Raw genomic sequence first — 16,744 nt, forward strand, 5'->3', positions numbered from 1 at the left:
AGATCGAATGAAAGCAGTTGAAGAAAAAACAGAGAAAATTGAGAAAAGAATGGACCATCTTGATGACAGCGCGCACCTGCGTTATAAAAGATATGATGAATCGATCACACACTTGGAAATGCAACGTGCTTCGTATGGGCTACAGTTTCAAAATATTATAGAAGAGAAGGATGAAGATTTAAAGGCCACTATGGCCGAAATTATTGGAGGAATCCTATAAATGGATCCCGCAGAAATAATAAAAGAAATAGATGAAGTTTACAGAATTTCTAATAGCTACATTCGTCGCCATAATCTTCCAAGAGAGATTCATATAAAATTTGTAAGAAGAACGCTGAGAGATGACATTCTACATTGGGCAAGATCTGGACAACCGCAATTCAAGGGTAAAGATATAAAAATATTGAAACAGGTTCCAAGAAGCGTCAAAGAGAACAGAAGAGACTACCACTTCTTGACCAAAATTTTGATTAAAGAGAACATAACTTTTCGTTGGCTTATTCCACAAGGACTGTCATTGACATGGAAATCTACAAGATACAAACTGGAAAATTTAGATCAAGCAAGAGACTTTTACAAAAACAGTGGAATAAGCCAAATGGAGCAAATAACAAAAGAACTGACAGCACTCCAGGCAGAAGCTATGGGGGCTCTATCACAAGAGCAAGAACAGGACCAAGGCACGAGAAGAAAGCAACTGCAGCGCGAAACCAAAAAATACAATAAATGACTATATTGAGTGACTTAAAAATCTTCTCTGTAAATGTTAACGGACTAAATGAACCAAAAAAAAGGAAGCAAATGTTTTCTAAAATTAAGAACCAAAAGGCTCAAATTGTGATATTACAAGAAGTACATATAAAAAAAAGTAATCGGAATTTATTATTAAATACTAAAATTGGAAACATGTATGCTGCATTAGCAGACCAAAGAAAAAGAGGAGTAGCGATGTATGTGGAGAACTCTATAAATTCCAAACAATTATTTAGTGATGATGAAGGCAGAATTTTGATCGTCCAAGTTAGTATTGAACCTAGACCTCTTACTATTGTTTCTATATATGCCCCAAATGAAGATCAAATGACATTTTATAAAAAACTGCATCAAAAAATTATTGAATTAAATGTGGAAAATATGCTAATTATTGGAGATTTTAATGCTATTTCAAATAGACAATTGGATCACTCGGGAGGGGGAAAAAACAATAAAAAGAAAAAAAAGAATTTACTACCCTTCACTTTCCAAAAAATGAAAACAGAATTATTATTGAATGATATTTGGAGGGAAAGATTTCCCCCAAAAAGGCAGTATACTTTTTATTCAAATCCCCATAAAATTTGGACGAGAATAGATATGGTATGGGCCCCGAAAATAACAGCAGAATATATAAAAGAGGTTGAGATAGATGTTAATACATGGGCGGATCATAATCCAGTAATAGTTTATATGAGAAATAGCAAAAATGTTATAATTGGCAAATGAATAGAAATATTCTGAAAGAGAAAGAGTATAAAGATTGGATTGAGAAAGAATTAAAAATATTTTTTGAAATTAATAAAACCACAGACACTACTCCCCAAAATTTATGGGATGCAACTAAAGCATACATAAGAGGATTAACAATATCTTATACTGTACAGCAAAATATAATAAGGGAAAGAAAAGTAAATACAAACAATTAACAAAAGAATTAAAACAGCTAGAATTAATATCACAACAAAATATAAAAGACAAAGATTTAGGAAAAAAAAATATTATTAAACATTAAATTAGATTGGAGGACCAGAATCAAATGGTAGAAAAAATAAAAAGAACCAAACAATACTATTTTGAACATGCCAATAAACCAGGTAAGTGGCTAGCATATAAATTAAGGAAACAGAGACAATCTAAACTAATTAAAAAATTAGAAGATGAAGATGGAACAATAAAATACGATACAGAAGGGAAAGCAAATATAGTACAAAACTTTTTTAAAGAATTATATAAAAATGATAATATTGAGGAAGATGTATTTAAATATTTAAAGAAAGCTCGGAGTTACCTCAACTAACAGAAGAACAACAGGAGAGGATGGAAAGTCCTATAACAATGGAAGAACTCCTTACAATTATTAAAAGGCAGAAAAATAATAAGGCTACGGGCCAGATGCCATTCCAGCAGAGTGGTATAAAATAGAAAATGAGACAATAAGAAAGAATATGTTACAAATTTTTAATGAATGCAGGCAAGACGGTAAAATTCCTAAAACATGGTCTGAATCTTTGACAACCCTAATTCACAAACCAGGTACAGCACCGGAAAAAATTAAAAACTATAGACCAATATCGTTATTAAATGTCGATTATAAAATATTTACTGCAATATACACAGATAGGTTAAAAACAATTATAAATAGTAAAATCCATCAAGACCAAAATGGTTTCTTGCCAGGTAGACAGATTAGAAATAACCTTAGAACAATTATTAATGTATTAGAATATTATGAACAACACCCAGAAAAAACTTTAGCTTTATGCTTGGCTGGCATGCCTTTGTTTGGTATGATAAAGATAAAAATCATTCATATTTCAAAAGACATACATTAAGAAAATACCTATTGGAGGTATGGAAACATATAAGGAAAAATCATTTTTTAACTATCCCTGATTGGGTGGCCCCTCTAGAAGCAATTATACACCCAAATTCTATTAAGGATACAAAAATAAGATATAAAGATTTGTTAGATGATCAAATGAAGTTAAAATCTAGAATTAAATTACAAGAACAAGGAACAATAATTGATTGGTGGCATTACGCACAGATTAGATCTAGATACCAGAAGGATACCACGCTTTATATTTTTAATAAAAATAAAAATTTATTGAGTAATTTAATTACTATCAATCAAAATAGAACAATTGGGAAAATATATAAATATTTGATTGCCCATAAGAACATTGAATTAACTTTAAAAGATAACATGATAGCTTGGTGTAAGAATATAGGGAAAGATATAGATATAGACACATGGGAGAAAGTTTGGATACATAATTGGAAAATGACAAAATCAGTGTCTATGAAAGAAAACCAGATTAAAATGTTTTATAGATGGCATCTCCCACCATACAGAATAGCAAAAATGTTTCCCAAGACTTCCCCATTATGTTGGAAATGCAAGAAAGAAATAGGGACCTACTACCACCAATGGTGGACATGTGGTAAAGCTAAAACGTATTGGAAAATGATAGAGAGAATGATAAAAGAAATAGTTATGCAAAATATAGAAATCACCCCAGAGTTTTGTTTGTTAGGAATTACTAACCAGGTTTATAAGCAAGAAATTTTATATTTAATTGTACATATTTTAACCGCGGCAAGAATTATATACGCGCAAAATTGGAAAGGGGAAAATATCCCCAAAGAAAACAAAGTCATTATAAAAAATATTAGACTGCGCGGAAATGGATATGATGACAAGACGATTAAACGACCGTGAAGAATCAAAATTTTATGAAACATGGAACAAAGTCTATATATGGATAGACAAGAAAAAAATAATTAAAGAAAATTAAAGTCAAAATATGTAAGAAGTAAATATATATGTAATGGTTGAGATTTGCTTTTTTTTAAAAGAATGGTACTAGAATTAGTTTATATATACAATAGTAATAAGATGAGAAGAATGTTTGATTTTATCTTAGTTTAAATTACTTGTTACTAGTTTTTTTAATCTGTTATTAGCTATTTTTTATGTATTAGTATTCAACTATGTATTCAATTTTGTATTCTTTTTTCTATATCTGCATTTACACTTTTGAGATAAGTGGGGAGGATACCTCCCCAAACTATATGTTTAATGTTTGTAAGTTTGTGCATCCTTTTATGAAAATTAATAAAAAGATTTATATATATATAAAAAAGGATTAAAGCAATTTATGTCCCGGATGTGAGGGGTCAGTAAATATTTTCATGGCCCTCTTTTTGACTCGTGCAGTATACAAGTCCTCAATGGAAGGCAGGTTGGTGGTAATTGTTTTTTCTGCAGTTCTGATTGTCCTCTGAAGTCTGTCTTGCTGGTTGCAGTTATCATTGTATTTTCATGAATCGATTTAAACCAAGTTATATATTTAGTTTTTTTGTTTTGTTTTATTTTATGGTTACAAGACTAATAAGTTAATAAACTACAATAAACTATACTCTTGCTACTAATTATTGATAATGTTACAATTCAATACTATTTTCACATTTTAAAAGGAATCTGCCAGATTAAAAGACAGAATTTTACTCCTCTTAAAACAACATTTCTGGCAGCAACATTTACAGCTATAATTTGAAGGACTCCCTATTCCTTCTGGAATAGTAATAAAATATACCTAATATGCAATAAATAATGGGAAAAATATACTCAGTTTTACAAAAAGAAAGGGTTCTTAGGAATGTGTGATATGCATATTTCTTGTGTTATTGTTGAATATTGATCACTAATTATGATTTTAGCTTATTTCTGAGCTAAGAGTACATCTGGCATGTATGAAATAATATGTGACACTTCTGCATATAATCATGTAAAATAGTAGAGAGTATTAATTAAACATTTATATTGGTAAATGCTTCTTTGAAATTAGTGTGTCTTCTAGATACTTCAATGAAAGTTGTGTTTCTTTGGTAGCAATATAGTCTACTCTTCTTTTTCTAGTTGGTTTTAAAAATAATAATAATCTAGTTTGGTATTTCTAAATGATCAATTAACTTTTTAAAGCTTCGTTCAGGCCTGCTAAATTGTGCCACTTGCCCTTAGAATACATTTTACGACACATATTGGTCACTGGAATATGAAGTGATATTAAAAGAATTTGCTTTGGTTTGTAGCTGAGCACATTCTCTCTTTCTTATTGATAATTATGGCTTTCCATTCATGTTAACAGTCTATTTTCTTTTAGGGATCACATTCTATAGTGCGAATGTGATCCTCAAAAGAAACCAAAGCCCAGTGAAATCTAGAACTGATAGAGGGCAGGGAAAGAGTTCAGAAGTAAGTGGGATTATCTTGGTGGATAATCAACTAAACAGGACCCAACAATGTGCAGCAGCAGCCAAAAAAGCCAATACAATCCTAAGCTTCATCAACAGGGGAATATACTCCAAGACCAGGGAAGTCTTAATACCACTCTACTACGCCCTGGTCAGACCACACCTGGAGTACTGTGTTCAGTTCTGGTCACCACACTTCAAAAGAGACATTGAAACTCTGGAGAAGGTGCAGAAAAGAGCAACCAAAATGATCAGGGGTCTAGAAACCAAGACTTACGAAGAGAGACTGCAGGAACTGGGCATGGATAGCCTAGAGAAAAGGAGGGCCAGAGCAGACATGATAGCAGTCTACAGGTATACGAGGGGTTGCCACAGAGAGGAGGGGATCACTTTATTCTCCAGGGCACTGGAGGGCCGGACGAGGAACAACGGCTGGAAGCTGACCAAGGAGAGGTTCAACCTGGAAATAAGGAAGAACTTCCTGACGGTCAGAACGATCAACCAGTGGAACAACCTACCAGCGGATGTTGTGAACTCCAATACTCTGGACATTTTAAAGAGGAAATTGGACAGCCATTGGGCTAGGATGCTATAGAGTTCCTGCTTAGGCAGGGGGTTGGACTTGATGACCTGCATGGTCCCTTTAAACTCTAACAATAAATAAAATCTTTTTGTCTGCTTCTCTTTCTCATGCATTCCATCCCTTCTCAGAAAGTAGTAGACTGCTAGGGGTCTGAGTTTACTACTTACAGGGAATTCTGAAATTAGGTAGAATGGGTACAAATTACTGGTTTATTTAAAAAGTTGTAAGTGATAGTATCTGCATTTTAGCCATTTTATTTCATTGCTGTAAATCTATCACACTAAATCTGGCAGCTGCTTTATATGGTCATGATAGGAGTGTGACACAAATGGGACACAGGCAAATTTTAGAGGTGACTTGATTAATGCATATGGTAATCATACTCAAGTCCTGTTTTATTGAATAACCACTGGAAGAAGCTAATTCTCACTTCTTTTAACTTCTGCATGTCATCTCCACTGTTTATAGTCCCTCTCCATCAACCAGCTACAGGGATGTATCTACTCTTATTCAGGGTAAAAGTTCAAGTATCTGATGAAATAGATTGAGTCCACAAAAGCTTCCCCCATATTAAATTTGTTTTTCTCTAAACAGCCACTAGACTCTTCACTGCTTAAATGAAGCAAAGGAAATTAATGCAGAACTTCTAAGGGAAGTAGTTATAGAGGCTCTCTGAAGATAGTTAAGGACAGATTGCGACCTTGCAGATGAATTGGATCAAAACTCTTATGCTGGTAGAATATATACATGTATTTGTTGATTTGTTTGTCTGTATGGACTCTGGAGGGCCATTGGTAGAGGCCAGGCAGGCCAGGAGGAATGTTGTCCATGGGGTTCCAATGGGTCGGATACAACTTCGCAACTAATAACAACAAAATTGTCTATATTACAATTTTTATAGCCAGTTCAACTCAAAATAGACTATCTTGTATGGAAAACATCAATTTGCGGAAAAGTATGAGTTTACCGTAACTGCAATTAATTTGATAGACTCATTCAGTCCTCTTTGGACAAAAGCAAACAACGAAGGGACAAATAATATGCAAATAGCTAAGCCCTTTGCTTTGGAGGCCTTCTGGCTTGGTTCCCATAAAACCTTAGTGGCCAAAAGACCCTGGTTCTTCGTCTCATGTTCCCATTTGTTCATTTTTACCATGACAGAAATCCCTTGCCATTCCTCACTCCTTCTGACCTGAATGTTGAAACTCTTGGCAGCCTTAGATTTGAACAAATGCCAGTCTGAGTAAATGTGTCCAGATTGCTTTACAGAGCAAGACATTGTTGTTAGGTACTTCCAGACAGGGGCTCCTAATGGCCCAGTCATTCTCTCTCAGCCTTCTCTACTTTGTTGTTCTTGTTAGAAAGACCTCCCCTGGAAAGCAGTGTTGAAGTCACACAAGCAGACAAATAAATAATGCTACCCTGCTACATGTATCAATTCTTCTATTTAATGCATCTATTAAACAAAAAGTAGGGGAGCAGGAAATGGAAGTGTTATTATCAACCTCAAGTTAAATCAGACAGGGAACTTGACCAAATCAGTTAATTCTACTTTATTATATATTGTGGAATATATCATAGTCCACATGACCTGGCTCCGCAGAATTCTGAGGATCCAGTGGCAGGATAAGGTGCTTGACACTGAGGTCCTCTCCAGAGCAGGCCTGCCATCAATTCCTATTCTGCTGATGAAAGCCCAAATACACTGGGCAGGCCATGTTACAAGGATGTCAGACCATTGCATCCCTAAACTGCTCCTCTATGGTGAGCTGTCTAAAGGAAAGCGATCACATGGGGGATAAAGTAAGCGATACAAAAACACGTTGAAAGCCTTTTTCAAGTCCCTCGATATCGACACCACCTCTTGGGAAACCCTGGCACAAGATCGATCAACAAGACATGTGCTGATCTACCAAGGCTGCCGGAGATCTGAGGACAGAAGAACAGCCATAGCAGAAGAGATGTGAATACTCCACAAAGCCAGAGTGGTAAATGCTGTGACAATGGTGCCCACACATGTCTGCCCAACATGTGGCAGAACATTTTGTGCTCGTATAGGCAGTGAATAGCTGCAAAAAGTTTTACTACCACACTGTGGGCGTGGCTTATTTTGTGGGTGTGGCTTGTTGGCCATGTGACCAGGTGGGAGTGGCTTGATGATCTTATGACCAGGGAGTGGCTTAAAGGTCATGGGACTGGCTTAAAGGTGGCCAACTTGACGTCACTCATGTCAAAGGTTTGGGTTAGAGTTAGAGATACAATTTCCTTATCTATTTACTATTACTGAACATCCAAAATATGCCATTTAATTCTAAGTATATATGCTATATGTGTACATACATATTACACACAGGCACATAAAAATATACATTATCTACTATATAAACTGTTTATGTATACACACACAAACACATGCATACACAGAGCTCTTCTAAAGTTATACACATCCAACCTTATTTTCTGCGATAGGAAAAATATACCCAGAATCCCAGAAGGGAAAAGAAGAAAAAAAAATCAATATTTTTCTACCGGTTCTGTGTACCTGACCATACCCATAGGAGCCCATCACTGTGTATAGGTCTTACCAGCCACCCGTGGACACATCATAAACCTGTTAGATATCAAGGTCCTCTTCAAACAGATAGACAAACATCATTATAAGGCTGTGTTAACAGAATCTTGCAAGTCTGAAAATACATCCCTCCTGCTTTCTCTTTTTACAGTCTGATCAATTAAGGCAGGTCTTTCCTAAGCTTTTCCCTGTGGTTGTTAAACAACTGTGGGCCTCTTTGTCCACCTCTTTTCTGAATATTCCACAGGTAGCATCTCTTCACCTTGTCTCTCAAAATTATTTTCATTACAGTTACTACTACTATACTCCTCATAAAACCCTATGGGCAAGTGTGACTTCATGATAAAAATATTTCCTGGTCATTTGTAACAGAGTAGAATAAGATCCAAGATTTTTCATGCAATGGTTTCCTACCAGTGATGGGCACCAGCCAGAATGGTCAGAAATGCCGTTCCGCTGGTGGAAACAGAATGTGTAGGTTTGCTCTGGTTGCCGCTGGGCATGCACGTGCCATGCATGTGCAACCGGAGTGATTCTGGTAAAAAATTAGGCATGCGCAGAAGCAAAGAAACCAGCAATTTTTGCTGCCGGAAGGATGTCCATGAATGAAATTCCAACTGCTGCACATGTGCAGCAGCCTAAACCTCACTGCAGTGCCTAGAGTGGCAGCTGGCAAAAGCAGCCCACCCGAGCTATGGCCATGTGCCTGCTCTCTCATGCCGCAGGAGAGAGATGCCTGCGGCGAAGGAGAGCACAGAGCAGGCCGCATGGCCAGAGCTCAGTGCCACCTGTCCTGCATGTTCTCAGCACCCCTGCAGGACGTCATCGGAGAAAGGTAAGGGTGGGACGGTGGGCGGTGACATGGCAGAGGAGATGGTGGGGGATTTGTGGCATTGTGGAGGAGAGAGCAGACAGAGCAGCCACTCACGGCACAGCGGGCAGGCTGCTTGTGGTGGTGTCGGGGGTCCTGGGGGCTCACAGTGCGGTGGAGGGGAGAGCTGATGGAGCTGCCGCTCATGGCAGAGTGGGCAAGCCGCTTGTGGCAGCGGTGGGGGCTCGTGGCGCAGTGAATGCAGTTCTGTCGGCTCGTCCCTCCACCGCATCATGCAGGCGAGTGGACGGGAGTGGACCGGCAGTCCTTACCTTGTTTTGCTGGTCGTGTCCAAGCGACTGGCAGCTATTCTGTCCATTTTCCGGGTCTTTTTGCTTCCGTGCACACGCGGAAGCCGAATCTTGAGGCGGGCGCACACATACTCCTGGCACGAGCACACGCATGTGCTCCCAGCCCATTCTGGTAGGGCCGGGAATGGTAGCCTGTCCATGCTTCCTACTAAGATGATTCTCCTAATATTTTGTAGGCTCACATGCAGGGATCATATTTAGCAGTATTTCTCAACTTTGGCAACTTTGATATATTGACTTCAACTCCCAGAATTGTCCATGTTGGCTGGTGAATTTTGGATGTTGAAATCCATACATTTTAAAGATAGAGATATTGAGAAACTCTGATGTATAGGACAGTCACCATTTCTCTAACAAAGAATGTGCATTCTTTGCACTCTTTAGTTCATTCTAATCAGTGGTGGGGTCTACCAGTTCTCATGCAGAAGTGTCCCGTGTGGATGGGCGGAGCCTCCCGCCACTGCCACTACAGGTTCGCAGAACTGGGCTTCACCAGGAGCAACCCATTTCTGATTCTAATATCCAGGTTCTTTTCACAGCTTGTTTTTTTCTATTAATTTGATTTGGTCCATTTCTATTGGTATTCAGACTCTGTAAGAACTAGTCAATTAGCAAATTAGACTGGGGAGCTCACTGGAAAATGTCACTGTGATGGGGAAAGCAAATGTGTGAACTCTGATTAGGAACCCTGCCATGTTTGCCTTAATTTCACTAGTAAACAACAGCTTGTTAAATAAAACAGAATTTTTAATGATTTTTAAAAAAGCGTTCCAGATTGGATTCATTTTCTCTCTTTCTTCAGCTCTGTAAATTTAAACACAATAAATAAAATGTAAGAAATAGTGTTGGGCGAACCGATCTTGCAAAGTTCGGCATGCCACACCCGAACCCGAACTTTTAAAAAAATTCGGGTTCGGCATTTGCTCGAACACCGTGAAGTGCCGCCACTGCAAGCAAAAGGAGGTGGGAAATCCCACGATGGGATTTGGGGGCGTGGCTTTGACATCACGGGGACTCCTTCCTGGCCGGCCGAAATGGGGAGGAAGGAGTCTCTGTGATATCAAAGCCCCACCCCTGGAATCCCATCGTGGGATTCCCCACCTCCTTTTGCTTGCAGCGCCGCTGCGGCATCCTTTTCTGTAAAAATAAAAGGATTATTTTTATGGAAAAGGACGCCACAGTGGCGCTGTTTGGGTTTGGGTTTGGTTGAGTTCGCCGAACCCAAACTTTGTTGGGTTCACCCAACACTAGTAAGAAATAATAATGCATATCAGTGAATCTGTAATTCATGATCATTATGAACATTAAATAAATAAATAAATAAATAAGTGTATTAAAAACATTTTATTTATTTATTTATTTATTTATTATTTTATTTTAGTTCTCAAACATGTATAGGATAGTAGTTTGTATAAACATAACATAAGTAAAAAGTAATGATAAAAGAAGACAACAGGACAGTAGGACAGGGATGGAAGGCACAATGGTGCTTACTGTGGATCTGTGGATCTATGACTCAGATGTCCAGTTTTTATTTAAATTAATCCCAGTAGAAATTAAAGATTGCTAATATAAAACATAGGATTGCTAGTTACATTCAGTCATTTTGGTGAGGTTGTCTCATGTAAGAATTAGATTCTTTGGGAGAAAATATTTAAAACATCAGTGAAGGATAAGGGAAAAATCTAAGAATCCCATTAATTAAATACATGTAGCCACGTTTTGTGCATCATTCTTGTTTGCACCAAAAACGTGGCTAGTGGCTCTTTATTTCTCAAAGTTGAAAAAAAAAGATTGCCACAGAGAAAAGTATAATGTAAAGCTTTTACAAGTGCTCTACGGGGAAAGCTGTGGAAAGAAAGTGTTTTGTGTTACCTAATTTTTGTGCACACAATGCAGTCTTACGTGCGTTTTCTCAGGGCCAAAAGATGTTCTCTTGATATCTGGCTGAATGCCAAATATTATTTATCTAATTGGACAGGGAGGCTAGAGGTAACCCTTCTCTCCCTGGTGACATCAAAGCCAAATCCCTCCCTACTAATGTGTGTGGTGCAAAAGGGGAGGGGGGAGAAGTACAGACTGAATTTCTTCCCTAAGCGTTCTAGCTGTGAGAGACAAAAGTGATTCTCACTAGAAAAGAGAAAAAAACCTTCCCTGTTTGTGTGTGGCATACTTCCCTACAGGAAGAGCCACCCATCTACCTCAACTCACCTTGTGAACCTCGTCTGTATAGGATTGCCTCCAGGAGTGAAATTCAACCATGAGCTGATAGGGCCGACTACACGAATTCCCACCCATCTGTGTGGAAGTTATGAGGTCCCTTTTTTGTGACGATTTTCAGGCTCCGCACATGCGCAGAAGGCTTTGCACATGTGCAGAAGACGGTGCATGCACATTTGAGAACTGCTAGGGAAGATAAATGAATTTCACCCCGATTGCCTCCCCTCCCCAAGGTTTCATTTTGGTCATTGTTGCTTTCTTTCTAGTAACTGTGAATAGGCCTGGAGAGTTGCTAATAAACTCTTTTTTTGTTTAATGCTTGTTAATTGCTACCTTCAAAATGTATTCAACAATGAAGAAGCTGCCTCTACTGGCACCACACAAGACAATTAATCTGACTGTGAAAATATAACAACCGTCCTATTATAGTTAATAAAGGAATAAACTTGAGAAAATGTCAAATATAACCCCCACAAAACTAGCTAAAACATAACCCCCACAAAACTAGCTAAACATAAACATAAAACATAACCCCCACAAAACTAGCTAAAATAGACAAAAAGCGTTCACCTACATGTTGGAAGTGCAGCAAAGAATTCAGATCATATTATCACATGTGGAGTTGTGACAAAGTTAAAAGATACTGGGTGAAAATTCAAACATGGTTAGAAGAAATATTAGAGAAAAAAATAGAAAAGAAACCTGAAATTTTTTTGGTTAGGTATAATACGAACCCGGGGTTTGGAATTTTTTTGCCTCTTCTTCCGAACTTTTTCCATCTTACGAACCCACCGCCCGAATGCCAAAACCGGAAGTTTTACAAAAGTTTGGGTTCAAGTGGCCGCCGAGAAGCCCCGCTGCCCGGCTGTCGCTTTTTGAAACAGCCGGGGGGCTTCTCGGTGTCCTCCCGAACCCGAACGCCAAACCCGAACTTTTGCCGAACTTCTGGGTTCGGCGTTCGGGAGGCCGCCGAGAAGCCCCGCCGCCCGGCTGTCGCCTTTTGAAACAACCCGGGGGAGCTTCTTGGCATTCTCCCGAATGCCGAACCCGGAAGTTTGGCAAAAGTTTGGGGTCGGCGTTCGGATTCAGGAGGATGCTGAGAAGCCCCGCTGCCCGGCTGTTAGCTTTTCAAAAGAGCCGCGGAGCTGTCGGGCTGGTCAGGATGCTGGAAAGGAGGTGGGGAATCCCAATAGGGAATTCCATGGGCAGAGCTTTGATGTCACAAAGATATCTTTCCTGGCCGGCCATCAAACACCATTAGACACCATCAGACATCATCAAAGCTGTCACCAGTCATAACATAGAAAAACTCAAAGAAGCAGTGCAAGATTTGAAGATATAAGATCCTGGTCCATTGAATTTCCAAGAGGGGGATATGACTAAACAGATATCATCATCATCATCATCATCATCATCATCATCATCATCATCATCATGTAATTCATCTCATTATTAAGGGATTGCGTGTAAAATAGATTTAAAAACAAAGCCATGTTTCTTATATCTTCCCAATGTGGCCCAATAAGTTCTGTTGCAGCTATTATTAAAATAAGTCTTAGTAATTGTTATAATGTCTATCTGATATGTAGAAAGTCACAGATACATAATATGGCAGTGAGTTCTTAAATTTTTTAATTTTTTTGTTTGTTTCTCTTTTTTTTGAAAAAAAAGATGGTAGTCTAACTAACATTAAAATAGAAAAACCTAGTGAGAAAGTAGGTAGCTCATGAAAAGAAAAAATATTAAACCCCCCTCAAAATCTCTCCAACTGTGCATTATTGAGAATCTGCAGTCGGACAAATATTACACCCACTATTCTGTAGAGGTGCTTATTTCCCAATAGTAGCTGCAACAGAGATTCAAGTACTATGGGGCAGCAAACATTCTTTTAAGTGAACAGTAGCCAATCAGTGTGAAAGAAAAAAGTATGGCATGCAACTCAGACAGCAATGCTTGAATGTGCACAAAGATATGACCACGTGCCAACTAGGCTAAGTTTTCAAACTATGATAAAAGGCCAGCAAGTCTGGAGCCAACTGGACAGGGTTGAAATGCTACAGGTTCGGCCAAGGTAGCAGCGATGGCCAGTGGTTTGGAGAACCGGTAACGGTAGCAGCATAAGGCCCTGTCCCGACACTGCCATTTTCTTTTTAAAACTCTCTGTACATTCACAAAGCCTTCTGTTCCTGTTGAGAAGGTGAAAAGGCTTGCACATGGTGGCATATCGTAAAAAGTTGACCTCCTGGGTCCCATCAGAAGATACTGTTTCATATAGAACAGCGGTGTCAAACTTGCAGTGTCATGTTGTTGTCATGTGATGTATTGTGACTCTCCCTCCCTTTGCTAAACAGGGATAGACATGCCCAGCATCCAGCCCATGGGGCACGAGTTTGGTGCCTGATATATGTTCTGTCGGGCTCTCTGGTAGAATCCTCCCGAAAATTCACAGGTACAAATTTCAGACACACACACGTTTGAAAATTCAAAACAATGTTCTTTATAATGAAAATTCACTTAAACTAAGCCCTCTTTTTGTATAGCAAAGATCACTCGTCTCCTAACAAACTGGTAATTTGTACAAGTCCCTTATCAGTTCTGAGATACTTAGCTTGCAGCTGTGAGGCAATTCACAGTCCTTCTTCTTTCACAAAGTGAAACATCCTTTGCTCTGCTTTAGTTTCAAAGCGGGAAAAAAGCAACACACCAAGGTCGAAGTCAGCAAGACAGGCACGAAACACAACGATCAGATAATCCTCCACAATGGCCAAACCCACAGGCTGCTATTTATAGCAGCCTCACTAATGACCACAGCCCCACCCAACCACAGGTGGCCTCATTTTCTTTGATAATAATCTCTCAGTTGTTGCTGTCTATGCATCGCTCTCCGCATGCATGGCTGTATCATTAACTCTTGTTCCGAATCCAAGGAGGAGCTAGATAATTGACCTCCTTCTGAGCTGTCTGCCACACTCTCCTCCACCCTGTCACTCATGTCTTCTTGGTCAGAGGAGCCTTCCTCATCAGATTCCACCAGGAGCAAAACAGGCCTGTGGCATGTAGATGTCTCCCCCACATCCACAGTCCTTGGGGCAGGAGCTGGGCCAGAGCTAACCACAACAATATAGAACATCCCCTGATGGATTATGTGGGGTGGGACAATAACCTGCTATGTTATATACCGTATAGGAGGCAATCAGCAACTTGAATTGCACCCAGAATCCTAGCGGGAGCCAGTGCAGCTTGTGATATACATGATGTTAATGAGAATACATAGTTGTAATCTGGACCTGTTGTAGCTTCTGAATGATTTCCAAGGGCAACCCCAAGTAGAACACATTGCAGTAATCCAAACGGGATGGCGAACCTTTTTTCACTCAGATGCCGAAAACATGCATGCATGCCTACACCCATAATTCAATGCCCCTATGTGCCCCAACCCCCTATATTCAATCCCCCATGCTGCTGCACCCCTGCACATGTGTACATGACTCCACCGCTCCCCCATTCCTGACTTCCAGTGGGCCCGGTAGGCCTATTTTTCACCCTCCCCAGGAGCCTGGGGAAGGTGAAAACGCCCCCCCCGACCCACCAGAGGCCTCTGGAGGCAGAAAACACCCTCCCAGAGCCTCCGCATGATCCAAAAATCAGCTGGCTGGCCTGCACACTGCAGCTGAGCTAGGGAAATAGCTTGCATGTAGGCAGGTATGCCTCCGTGTGCCACTTGACATAGGTTCACTATCACAGTGGTAGGTGATCATGGCCTAAGGGCTATCAGTTAAATTAACAGTGCTTTACTTCAGTGTTTCCCAACCTTGGCTGCTTGAAGATATCTGGACTTCCACTCCCAGAATTCCCCAGCCAGCATTCGCTGGCTGGGGAATTCTGGGAGTAGAAGTCCAAATATATTCAAGTTGCCAAGGTTGGGAAACACTGCTTTACTTGACAGATTATCTTCATCAGTGATCATTCCTTATTCACCAGTTCTTTGGAGAAATCCTTGATGGCTGAATGTGCGGAAACCTTATCTAAAGACACCTAAGGATAGAAATATTCATAATAGAGGCTTGTAAGATACATAAATATGTTACATCATCTGCTGGATTTGGGTTTCAGGGATTTTGCTGGGATAGTTTAAATGTGATTCTCTCTGGATAAAATAATAACATGTTGAAGTTTTCATTGGCAGCTATTGAATTGTATCCATCAAAAGAGGATGATTTTTTGGTACTTAATATCCTGTCTTACCTCAATTTATATTATTGCCAGCTTCCTAAAAACATACTGTAATTCACTGGCCATTTCAAAGTCATTTTAAATAATGCTTGTCCCAAACAAATTATACCAGATCTTTGCTTTGGAAAGAAAACAATTTGTTTTCTACCACATACTTTTGTATTTTATTTCACTTTCATTATGGCATTTTAAAATGTGTTTATAATTCTGTAATGACCAGTGAATGGGATGGGAGTCTGTTTATTTTGTTAGCCATAACAAGGGAAGGGAGTTATATAGCCTGTGGTTAGCATTAAATTGCAAATAAACTTCAGCACCCCCTATTCTCTTTGCTATGGTAATTGGATGCTGACACCCACACGTGGGAGTATATTTATTTACTTGGGGTTGTAGATTAAACAATTGATTCTGTAAGATTAAAATGCCCCACCTGCATACTTGCACACTTCTGTTTTTGCTACGTCAAACAATATAAAACGAACACAGCACTTCTCTCTCCAGCTAATTGAATAATTTACTGTAAATAGCTGTCATTTACTTGCAGAGGAATAGGGTATCATTAGCCAAATGGATGTGAGTAAGTCATGGCTTTAATGCGTTCAAGGGTCTAAAATGGAATAATCTTAATGGGACCATCAATACAGCAAGCTGAATAAAGCCCATAAGCACTTAAAGCTCGAAGTCCCCTTTCTTGTAAATTACATAATCAGTCTGCCAAAAAAAAAAGAGGGGAAAAAAAATCACATAAATGTGGCATTTCCCTGCCCCCACCTGCTTTGTTTTTAATGAATACAATAATGGTGTTTATAACTATACCTGGTTTTGGATACCCTTAATTGAATTATCTCCCTCCACTCTGAAGTGTCTGTAACCAGAGCTTGTGTTGATCAATACAGGCTAAATTCTCTGGGTAAAAAACAGAGAGAAGCAAGGTAGTTAAA

At 39.1% G+C, this 16,744-nt stretch overlaps 1 protein-coding gene across 1 annotated transcript in view; it reads left to right on the forward strand.

The window, feature by feature from the left end:
- Positions 1-220: 220 nt before the first annotated feature.
- INSC (INSC spindle orientation adaptor protein) overlaps positions 221-16,744 on the forward strand; it is a 123,664-nt gene continuing 107,140 nt past the window's right edge. Inside the window, exons 1-3 of the mRNA XM_070743927.1 lie at positions 221-386; positions 510-680; positions 4,923-5,014. Coding sequence (XP_070600028.1) covers positions 221-386; positions 510-680; positions 4,923-5,014 — 429 coding nt within the window. The remainder of the gene's footprint in view (positions 387-509; positions 681-4,922; positions 5,015-16,744) is intronic.

This window comes from Erythrolamprus reginae, chromosome 1 (genome assembly GCF_031021105.1).
Source record: "Erythrolamprus reginae isolate rEryReg1 chromosome 1, rEryReg1.hap1, whole genome shotgun sequence".
In the NCBI taxonomy this organism is placed as follows: domain Eukaryota; kingdom Metazoa; phylum Chordata; class Lepidosauria; order Squamata; family Dipsadidae; genus Erythrolamprus; species Erythrolamprus reginae.